Source organism: Alexandromys fortis, unplaced genomic scaffold, assembly GCF_014885135.2.
Source record: "Alexandromys fortis isolate MF-2015 unplaced genomic scaffold, M_Fortis_MF-2015_v1.1 scaffold_261, whole genome shotgun sequence".
Lineage (NCBI taxonomy): Eukaryota > Metazoa > Chordata > Mammalia > Rodentia > Cricetidae > Alexandromys > Alexandromys fortis.
This window is the reverse complement of record NW_026068144.1, coordinates 538442-550504: the sequence shown is the minus strand read 5'-3', so window position 1 is coordinate 550504 and position 12063 is coordinate 538442. Positions and strand designations below refer to the sequence as shown.

Genomic DNA, 12063 nt, shown 5'->3' with positions numbered 1-12063 from the left:
TGTAGAAGCTAGCCACAGTGTGTCCAGGAAAAGAATGGGAAATGCCTTTGGAATGCAGGAAATTAGCAGGGGCAGGGGTGGGGGCAGGGGCTTTGAAATGCAAATCTCTGTAGATCTGGAAAAGGACTTTCTTTGGGGTGGCGGCAGAGCCAGCAAGCCCTGTGGTGTGTCTTTAAACCCAGTGTAACCCTAAGGGAGGTTCTGCTGTCACTCAGGCCTCACTGGCCAATCAGGACCTCCAGGCCAACAGGCCAGTTGGAAAAGGTACAGGGCTCTTCCTGGTGCCCTGTTGCGTAATTGGCTTTGTACAGGAGCAGTGTTTTGTGTGCTGTGCTGTGAGTGCTGTTGCAGGGAGCTGTGCAGGAAGCATGGGTGAGCTGGCAAGCCCTGACAAGGTGAGCAATGAACTGTTGGGCCCAGAAGGGAAGAAGTTGCTGAGCCTGAAAAGCTACTTTGGCGAGTCCTCCCCGAGGCTGGGTGGGAACCTGTGACCAGGGAGTTTCCACGCGGTACCCGCCATTCCATCTGTGAGGAGCCTTGAGACCAGGGAGCTGTGTGTAGACACACCTCTGTGGTCAAGGTCAGCACGCTTTTGGTGCGTCCCTCTAAGGTGTTGCCAAATTCAGAGAGGTCTTTAGTACCGTCTAGAAGTTTGCACTTGGCATTTAACTTGTAGGTGGAAGATCCAGCTGGAGGTAGTTTTGTGGAGGTCGTAAATGGCATCCCTGGTGTTGGGTAGCACTCCCCTGCTAAGAGTGATGGACAGGAGTAGAATTGGTGATATAAAGGATTTGCCAACGCTTAAGCCATGGTATGTCCCAGAAAATGGAATTTAGCCACAGGAGGGCTGTGTCTGAAATACCTCAAAGATAAATATATGCCGAGCAGGTGTTTTAGAGATATGGATGCTAGGATACACATTTGTTCACCAGGAATTTAGCTACGAACAATTTTCAGCCAGTCATTAGGCTTATCCGCTTATCAAAGATCAGTCCTTTAAGACTGGGTCGTTATAGGATCACAATCAACATTAAGGCCAGGTCTGCCATAAAGGTCCAGTTTTCTTCTTGAGAAAAGCAAAGTTCTGCCAGAAGGGCAAGATTGCTGGTGTTAACACTGTTGTGTTGAGGCTTGGCCTCATCAGTCAAGGCCATCATGGATGCCGTGGTTATTGAGATGGAACATAGCACATTGTACAACCCAGAAACATGTTTTGAAGAGCTGGTAGCCACCTGGGGCCTCGGCCTTGGGAGCTTTCCCTAAGAGCCTGATGTATTGGGAATGAAATAGTGCTTCTCTGAAACCAGGAATATGCTTGGGCGAGCTGCTTATTGTCTGGGACAGGGACTTTTTGGAGGGATTGCTTCAGATCCTGAGATGCCAACTCTTTCAACTGCATGGAGCTGAGATGATCAGTTCCAAACCTCTGTGGCCTCAGTCACTAATATTCTCGAGAAACCCTGTGTTCCCCTTGTACTGCATTGTTTGATTGTTTCTCCTGAGTGTTAGTATGTTAGTTTCTGCTGACTTTCTAAAAGTTCCCCGTTTCCTTCCGTTTTCCACTGGAAGCAGTATACAAGACGGTATTCGTTTTAAGAAGCTTCCTTGGCATGAACATAGCTTTTGCAAAAGCCACTCCCCGGCCCCCAGCTTTGATCTTTTCTACCTTCTGCTTTGCTATCCTTCTCATCCCCTGGCACTTGTTCTTTAGGACCTTGTCACTGAAGGATGGGCTGCTGTCTCCTGTCACTGTTGTACTTAGGAAATAATTCTGGGAACGTTGTTGCTATGTAAGTCTAAGTCTCCCATTTGCTTAAGTGTCCAGACCTGCGGTCTCCTGGCCCGATTTAAGCTGTGCATAGTGTTACTTGGAGCCTTAACCTATATGAGACTTAAGGATATCAGCATATGTGGAATACAAAATCTGTTCTAGGCTCTCTCTTCTTTGAGCATTAGCCAGTGGTTGATGCATGCTATCATTGAAGAGATTAATCTTCATTGATCTCCTAAGTGTGTGGGGCGATTTCTCCCTGATCGTGATTGTTAAAGGTTGCCCCCTGCCACCTCTTTCTACCAGTTTCTAAATTATCTGTAATATTTAAAGAAAAACCTGTACATGGAATGCAACATTCATAACTTCTACAAACCAGTCCTTTAGTTCTTCGAGTTGTCTTCCCACTGTACAAAAAAAAATCAATGTCTGTGTGTGCACATTGGAGAGGGATGTTATATGCATCATAGCCTCTGATAGCCAGAGCTCCAGAAACTCTCCATCTGCAGGGAATCCACTCTCAGCAAGGATTAGAGGATGAAGAGACATGACCCAGGTCGACCAAAAAAACCATAGTCTGGCTCATGGTTTATCCTAGTCCCAGCAGCTGGGACAGCTCACAAAACTCCTTCTGCTCTGTGACAGTAAAGACACTGAATGCATCCTCCCCAAGGCATAACTGTGGTCTCCCAGGCATAACTGTGGTCTCCCAGGCATAACTGTGGTCTCCCTCGCAGCTCTCTACAGCTGTGTCAGAGGAGATCCTGAGAAAGAATCTACAAACTACCAAAGCAATTCTCAGTTACACAGTGTGAGGCAAGCCTAAGCTACAGAGACATTACTCTAAACAGAAAAAAACCCACCAGTATTTGAGAGAAAATAAATCAAACTATGAATGTTAGCTGCTGAGATCCATAACCTGACACAGAGTTATAGTCAATGTCCTTTTCCTCAAACCTCTGAGTTGACTTACCCATGCCAAGCAGGGTTGAATCTATTTGTAAAGGTGAGTTCCCTTGTTGGAAATTCAACATTCATTGGCCCAAGCTAACCCTCTCAAATTGGGTCCACACCAATATGGTTTATCTTCATGAATTCATACATGCTGAGAAATTAAAACCACTCCTGACCCAATCAGGCCCTTTCTCATAATGGCGCATCCTTAAGGTGGTTGCCTGCCCTGTTTCCATCTGCAGTGTACACAGTACATTCTTCTTCTGGGTATGCTCTGAAAGCAGAAACCATACTGCACATGCAAATCTTTTTCATAATACAGTATATGACACAGATGCATACTAGAAAACTCAGAGGTGGTACAGTCATTTAACAATTTCCAAGATGTAATATAGAGGAAAGCAGGGCTATTGACCTGGAGAGCAACAGAGTGTGATCAAGGCAACTTGGGCTAACATAAGAGAGTTTGTCTCAAAACATTTTTTTTCTAAAATGCTGAAGTGCAATTCTTCTGGTATTAATATGCATTTTGTTTTCATATTTCTGCTACCACCAGCCACAGTGACCTGACTCAGGGAAGTTCAGTTCCAGGGGAGAAAAAAGAGGTCCTGAGTTGCAACAACTTTTCAGATGTGTGTGGTGTTTGGGCAGATGGATAGGGTAGATTTCACATCATGTGCCATAATCCATGTGGTAGGAAATAGACATAAAATTATTCTTCTACATTGTTTTGTGGCTAATAAGGCTCGATTTGATGAAAACTACAAGGGGCCATGAGAGTTTGCAGAGATATAGCAGGAGATCACATCCATTTACACAGAGAGCTCCAGAGCATGGGGCTTCTCTGGGAAAAATACCAGTATCTATAGGGTGAGAAACGTAACAGCTTGAGGTTCACTATGGATTTGTTTTGTGGATGTTGCAATGTCTGCATTTTTTTAATTTTTATACAAATAGAATCTTAGGTAGTTTGGTAACATTGGTCAAGATCACAGTTTTCCTGGTTGTGTTTCCTTTAGACTTTTGATTAAAATGTGACTATTTTTCTGCTTCAGTTCTTGACTTTTTCTCCTCATTCATTTTATTCTTTCACAAGTATTTTACACATTCTTGATTGTTGTAGTTTTGTGGTAAGTAAAGAAGTTCTACCATGTCAGTTTCTCTACTATTTCTTCATAATCTTATTACACATTGAGTGTTTCCACTTTGCATATAGCCTTGAAATCAGGTACCTTGTTATAAATTTCTTTGAATTAACTTTATACTGCAAATTTTCCGTATACAACGTCTTCATATTGATGCATCATGTTTCCAAGGATGATTTACTTACTTTTAATTTATTTAGGTTTTGTTGTTGTTGTTACTCTGTAAAAGACACTATTTTGGATAAAACGTACTATGGGGCTTGACTAGGGGGTTAGCACATATTCTTCTTGGGGATGATTTGCATTCAGATACCAACATCGAAGATGGGAGACTCATAACTATAGGAGGAAGTTTTTCTGTCTTGTCCCATTTCACAGTTGCTTTCAAATAACTAACAACTCAGAAGCATAATACTACTTACAAATGCTTGGAAAATTGCTCAGGCTTATTATTAACTAGCTCTTATAAGTGAAACCAGTTTTACCAATTCATGTATTGCCCTAAGGCTCTTGGTCTTTACCTCTATGCCATTTTGTTTCTCCTCTGACTCTGCCTTCTTTCCAGAATTCTTCATGTCTCTGGCTGTCCTAACTCTACTTCCTGTCTGGCTACCGACCAATCAGCTTTTATTAGTCAATAAGAGTAATGCATATTCATTGTGTATAGAAGGATTATTCTCCAACATTTTTCCATTTTTGTCAAATTAAAAAGGAAGATTTTATTTTAACATAGTAAAATTATATATAATCAACACAGTTAACAAGTACGAATGAATTACAGCAACAATATCTAATCCATTTGTATTTGGCAAAGTTAGAGAAATAACTCTATCTTATTAAAGTCTAAAGTTTTGTTCATAGTTTACCTCCTACCATAACTAAGGAAAATTATAACTATAACAATCTAGTCTTCAACTCCATCAAAGACCCCAGAATGATGAAATGTTACCTAATGGCAGGGATATCAGGATGCCCAGAAAAATCACACAAAGTTCCTTTGTAACATTGGGGCATCCATCTTTGGCCTTCAGGCCTAGAATATCTGAGAGACTTTTCTTAGAAGCAGGGAATTTTGAAGGACTATCCAACCACATCTTGGCAAGGTTCAACAGTCAGTTAGTTACCTATTTTATGTCTTGCTAGTGCAGTTTGGACAGTAACTTTTAGCAACTGAGAGAAGGGCAATTTCATTGTCCACATGGATAGCTTTTCCCATGGAGAAAACAGATTCCAAATGGAGTTTCTTTGATGACCATCATCGTCTTTCTCTGAATAAATGGGCACTATCAGCAGCAGATGTGTCTCATTTTCATGAAAAGCCTTAGGTTATTTAAATATTTTTAATCACGCAGTATAGGAGCTGTTGTAGACAGTGAGAACCCTTGAAATTAGAATTAATGCAATTATTCATTTAATAAGCAATTCTAAAATGCTAAGCCATTTTTTTTTTTAGCCTGATGGTTTCATTGGTTTATTTTTGGAAGACAAGTTTTCTCTGCATAGAACTGCTGAGCTGCAAATAGGTTTGTAAAGTATGTTGAACTCAATTCAGAGATCACCTGACTCTAGCTCTCAAGGGCTGTAAGTAAAGGTGGGCAACATGTCTGGTTTTTTTAATAATATGAACTGATTGGCCTGGAAAGTAGGTTTTTGTACATACATGTCAAGCATATATTTTTGTGCTGAGATTCACCCACATCTTTAATTTTGGAACTTGGCAGAGGGTATTATTCTAGTTTCTAAAATAGCATGTATTTATGATACTAATTCTAACTAGGCCTTGTGAGTCATGGAATCATTGGATTGAAGATATGTGACATTCTTTCTGTCTTTTGTGTTTGCTTTGAAAAAATTTTGAGTAAATATGAGAATTTTCTCTGAATGTATGGATATGTCTCACATGTGTGCTTGGTCCTCATGGTAGTCAGGTGGACTCAGAATTCATGAATTTGGAGTGATGGATTGTGAGCCCCACATAAGTACTTTTAATTAATCCCACCTATCTGTAAGATCAGTAAGAGCTCTTAACTTCTGAACTAGTTCTCCTGTCCTTTGCTGTTAAATTTTGATCAATATTTATGTTTCTCATATTTTCATTTATTCCTTTGTAGCTATTTAAATACTCATTCTCTTCTAGCAACATCTTTTTAATGGTTACACTTTAAACTGGGGCATTGCAGTTTTCTGGAATATGAATATAGAAATCTGAAAGATGAATGCACAATTTTTTAAAAATTTTTTGGAACCTCAGTAAAAATCTCTTGAGTTCTAGCTTGTTTGGTTTTTCCAGGGGATGCAGGGTATTAATATGTACCGTTTGTTGTCCTGGAACTACATTCAGAAATCATACTGGCTTACAACTCAATGAGATATGTATGCAGAGTTTTCTGATCCTGATTGTCCACTTCCAAATAACCAACTCTATTATTTATTGATGAATGATATGATGATACCTTAGGCTTGTTACTTGCCAACTCCTACATTTAAATTAACCCATATTTCTTACCATATGCTTTGTCATGTGGCTTGGTAACTTTTCTCAGTATGACATGACATGTCCTTCTTGCTTCTCTTCGTGCCTCTTTTTTGTTTTTGATTTTTACTGCTTTATTAATTCATTTTTTCTGGAGGGTTCTGTTAAATTTAAAAAAAAAAACAACTTAAGAGAAAGGGACAAACAAACAAAACACCTTATCAGGGAAGAACTGATATATCACTAGAAATTATTAGTTATACTATGAACATCAGCAGATAAGGATATAAGAAAGATTCTTAAATTCTTTTGTCTTTTTTAAAAAAATTGGTTTTATTGAGCTCTACATTTTCCTCTGTTCTCCTCCCTTGCTCTCCTTTTTCCTTCAGCCCTCTCCCATGGTCCCATGCTCACTCAGGAGATGTCTTTTTCTACCTCCCATGTAGATTAGATCCATGTTTGTCTCTCTTAGGGTTCTTATTGTGGTCTAAGTTCTCTGGGATTGTGATTTGTAGGCTGGTTTTCTTTGCTTTATGTTTAAAAACCACTTATGAGTGAGGACATATAATATTTGTCTTTCTGGGTCTAGGTCACCTCACTCAATATGATGTTTTTTAGCTCTGTCAATTTGCCTACAAATTTCAAAATGTCATTATTTTTTTCTGTTGTGTGGTACTCCATTGTTAAATGTACCACATTTTCCTTATGTATTCTTTGGTTAAAGGGCATTTAGGTTGTTTCCAGGTTCTGGCTATGACAAACAATGCTGTTATGATCATAGTTGCTCACATGTCCTTGTGGTACAATTGAGCATCCTTTGGGTATATACCCAAAAGTCGTATTACTGGGTCTTGAGGAAGGTTGTTTCCTAATTTTCTGAGAAGTCACCATACTGATATCCATAGGGGCTGTACCAGTTGGTACTTGTACCAGCAATGAAGAAGTGTTCGCTTTATCATGCAACCTCTCCAGCATAAGTTGGCATCAGTGTTTTTGATCTTGGCCATTCTTACAGGTGTACGATGGAATCTCAGAGTTATTTTGATTTACTTTTCTCTGATGACTAAGGATGTTGAGCATTTCCTTAAGTGTCTTTCAGCCACTTTAGATTCCTCTGTTGAGAGTTGTCTGTTTAGGACTGTACTCCATTTTTAAAAATTGGATTATTTGTTCTTTTGATGACCAGTTTCTTTGAGTTTTTTGTGCATGGTGATAGATATGGATCTATTTTTATTCTACATGTTGATATCCAATTATGCTGGCACTATTAGTTAAATATGCTTTCTTTTTTCCATTTGATATTTTTTGCTTCTTTGTCCCAAATCAGGTGTTCATAGGTATGTGGATTTATATCCAGGTCTTCTATTCAGTTCCATTGGTCCTTCATCTGTTTTTATGCCAATTCAAAACTACTTTCAGTACTGTAGCTCTGTAGTAGAGTTTGAAGTCAGGGATTGTGATGCTTCCATAAGTTCTTTTATTGTACAGGACGTTTTTTGCTATCCTGGGTTTTTTGCTTTTTCATATGAAATTGAGTACCATTCTCTTGAGGTCAGTGAAGAATTTTGCTGGGATTTTGATGGGCATTGCATTGAATCTGTAGATTATTTTTTGTAAGATTGCCATTTTTACTATTTTAATTCTACCTACCCAAGATCATGGGAGATCTTTGCACTCCTGTGGAGTTTGCTTTCTCAGGCCTGCTCTGGCCTTGGTCACTGGCTCAGTCCTGCTTCCATGGAACTCCTCTTCACGTCTCTTGTGACTCTCCTATTAATGTGACACTGCCCTTCTTTCCCCCAGCATCATCTTAGTCTGTTTCTCCTGCTTAACCTCATGCCCAGCTATAGGACATGTTATTACCCAATGAGAGTTATACAGACTCACAGTGTACAAAAATATTGTTCCACAGCAGTTTCCTCTGTTTTTCCTAAGTAAAAGGAAAGTTTTAACTTTCAAATACTAAAACTATATATAATAAAAGTGGGTATTAAGTAAAAAAATCAGTTCTAGTATCTAGCCCATTTGTATTTGGCAAAATTAGAGAAAAATGTTCTATTATCTGTTTTATCTTGATGAGTTCAAAGTTTTGTACCCAGCTTACTTTCTATCATAAATAAAGAAGACTATAACTATAACTAGTCTTCAGCTCCATCAAAGACATCAGAAGGCTAAAATTTTACCTAATGACAGGTATATCTGGCTGTCTGGACAGTCACTGTATGGTCTGTGATATTAAGGCATCTAACTTTGGCCTACAGTCTCAAAATATCTGATAGACTTTTTTTGGAAGCAGGAAAATTTTGAAGAACTGCCCTCCCCTCTTTTGACAAAGTTCAGCATTCCATTTTCTTTGTGCCCTGCTTGTTCAGTTTGGACAGCATATTGTGAGCAGTTGAGGCAAGGGTGGTTTCTTCTTCAAATAGCAACCTTTTGATTTCAATATAGAGAACCCCATATGGAGTTTTTCTTTATGTCTATAATCTTTTGAAGTAGATCTGTGCTGCCGGGACCAGACGTGTCTCATACTGAGAAGAATCTAAGTCATTAACACATTTAAATGCCCTATTCTGCAGGTTTTTGAAGTGTTTCAAGATTTCCTATCTGTATGAAATATCTCTCTTTGTAAGACCTGGAAAATCTAAGTGAGTGTATGTTTGATAGTTATAGGTGACTATTAGCCAATATTTCTTTAGCTTTTAAGGATTAACTTCACTTTGCATAATTGAACAATCTGTACAGGTACAAGCTGTATATGTAATACTTGATGCAAACACAGAAGCAGATGTACAGCATAAGGGAAAGAACCTTAAATTTTTATCACTATAAAAATGTCTTTTAAAAAAGTAGAAACATATATAGAGTATAACAAAAAACCTTAAATTTGTATCAATATACAAATATCCACATGAAAATAAACTGTTAAGGTTAATAGGTTATTTTATTAAATTAGATTTAATTATCTACCTTTTTATATCATTTCTATATCATATTTCCCCCTTTTTCCTTAAGAAAAAGATTGCTTTTACTTTTTTGTTTAACTTTTTTTCCTATAACATTACCAATAATGTTATAACTTTAACATTATTGTTATAACTTGTAACCAACCTCCCTTAAATGGTAATAAACATCCATAAACTATATTTTGTAAAAGTTGGTATCATTCCCTAGACTACTTCCTTTTGTTTGGGGGTGCTGACATCTTTGAAGAATCCTTGAGAAATCAAGATATTTGTTAGGTTTTGACCAGAGTATTTTGTGGGACTGGATCCTCTTAGCCAGCAGTCTTGAAGCTATTTTGGATATAGAACTCACAAACTCCAACAGAGGCATTCTGAGATATTGGATCAACTGGGCCATCTGTTTTAATTTGTGTTTGGTTTCATTGTTCTGACAATATATATACTTTTAAAGGTAGCATACATTGTAAGTGTGGAATATGTGGTATGCATAAGTCAGTTAAAACATTTTGTTTTATATTTGATCAAGTAAAATATACATTGTGTGTTTTGTAGTTCTGGTAGGTTTATTTTTTTATGGCTGTTGCCAGTACTTCAGGTGGTCTTTCCTGATCAAACCTGATTTTCTTCAAACTGGGATGAATCCATTGTCTCTCTTTTCCTGTGGAATTAAAGGCATAAGCTCTCCTCCATGGAAATATATCTTTTGACCTAAGTTTTGAAGTCAGGATATTTCTAAAGTATGTGGATTGGTTTTATCTATTAGCCTTCAAAGTCCAGTGTCTCATAGCAGTCAAAAACTTAAAGACAATAAAATAAAATATGGGATACAGATTCTCTGTGTATTTCCCATTTTTTGTTGGCTTTTTTCTTTTATATTACTTTTTTACCATTTTAAGGACTTTATTATTTTAAAACTATATATTTCTTTTATCTGACTGTCTGTACTTTCTCTTTTCTCTCCCAAACCTATGCATATTTTAAACACTGTGTAACTTGCTTGCAGTTTTTTTTCTGTCTCAATCTGTCTTTACAGCATATCTGTAACATTTTTCTGACCAAATGAGGTGAATCTTCAACTCTATGTGAGCCACTGCTGTTGTAGCTTAGCTTAGTACATGCCTCTAGTGTGTGGTGGCTAGTGGCTGGTTTGTCCTGCAGGCAATTGCTGGGAGTCATGTCTTGGTACTGTGGCCAGCCTTAGAAATATGAGTCTAGGAAGACAAATTTGGCAATGTTTTGTGTGTTAGGCTTTTTTAAGTTTTGTTAAGACTTATGTGAAAATACCAGCTGGTAGGAATGCCATTTGCCAGTGGAGTTTTCCTATCCTGACCACCCACTCACAAATAACCAACATGGAATTTTGATATTATTTGTAAATGCTTGGCTGATAGCTTGTGCTTATTACTGACTCTTCATTTAAATTAACCCATGTTTTTTTTTTTTTAAATTTATTTATTTTTCTATTCAAAAATTTACATTTCCTCCCCTCCTCCCATTCCCTTCCCGCTCCCCCACTACTCCCTCCTACCTCCCCCTCCTTCCTTAAGAGAGGGCAAGGAACCCTGCCCTGTGGGAAGTTCAAGCCCCTCTCCCCTACATCCAAGCCTAGAAAGCATTGCATCCAATTAGACTAGGGTCCCAAAAAGCCAGTACATGCAGTAGAAACAAGTCCCAGTGCCTTTATCAATGGCTTCTCAGTCAGCCCCATTGTCAGCCACAATCAAAGTGTCCCATTTGATTGCATGCTCATTCAGTCCCAGTCCAGCTGGATTTGGTGAGCTCCCATTAGAACAGGCACACTGTCTCAGTGGGTGGATCAACCACTTGCGGTCCAGACTTCCTTGCTCATCTTCTCCCTCCTTCTGCTCTTCAACTGGACCTTGGGGGCTCAGTCCGTTGCTCTGATGAGGGTCTCTGTCTCTATCTCCATCTGTCACCGGATGAAGATTCTATGGTGATATTCGAGATAATCATCTGTGTGATGATGGGGCAAGACCAGGCACCCTCTCTGCTGCCCAAGGACCTAGCTGGGGACATCCCCATGGACACCTGGGATCCCCTCTAGAGCCAAGTCTCTTGCCAACCCTAAAATGGCTCCCTTAATGTAAATATCTTCTTCCCTGCTCCTGTATCCACCCTTCCTCCATCTCCACCCTCACACTCCCCCAGGCTCTCTCCAGTCTTTCCCTTCTCCCTTCTCTCTCTCCCCGTCTCCCCTTCTCCCACTACTACCCACACCCTTACCCCCACCCTCATCCTCCCAACATTTGCCCGGCAATCTTGTTTGTTTCCAATTTCCAAGTGGATCTACATATGTTTTTCTTTGTGTTCACCTTGCTATTTGGCTTCTCTAGGCTTGTGAACTATAGGCTTAATGTCCTTTGTTTATGGCTAGAGTCCACTAATGAGTGAGTACATACCATATTCATCTTTTTGGGTTTGGGATATCTCACTCAGTAAAGTGTTTTCTATTTTCCATCCATTTGCATGCAAAATTCAAAAATGTCATTAATTTTTACTGTGGATTGCGTTGGGTGGGCTACTCAGTCTAGGGGTTGTAACCCACCCTGCAATCCAGTTATTCCAGGGTCTCGGAGGGGCGCTACCTGGAAGGGAATGAGCTAAGACAGAAGAACGAGGCCAAGCAACTTTGTCAAGGCCTCAGTTTATTAGGGACGGGTTACAGTTTATATATGGTAAGGGATGAGGGGCAGGGTACGGGATCTCGCAGGCCGCGTGGTTCCGGTCACGTAGCTC

General features: G+C 39.3%; 1 protein-coding gene across 3 annotated transcripts in view; it reads left to right on the top strand.

The window, feature by feature from the left end:
- The first annotated feature begins 291 nt into the window (after positions 1-291).
- LOC126491335 (zinc finger protein 120-like) overlaps positions 292-12063 on the top strand; it is a 32704-nt gene continuing 20932 nt past the window's right edge. For all 3 annotated transcript variants that reach the window (XM_050126900.1, XM_050126901.1, XM_050126902.1), the window contains exon 1: positions 292-395. In XM_050126900.1, the coding sequence (XP_049982857.1) occupies positions 369-395 (27 nt within the window). In that variant the 5' untranslated portion in view covers positions 292-368. The remainder of the gene's footprint in view (positions 396-12063) is intronic.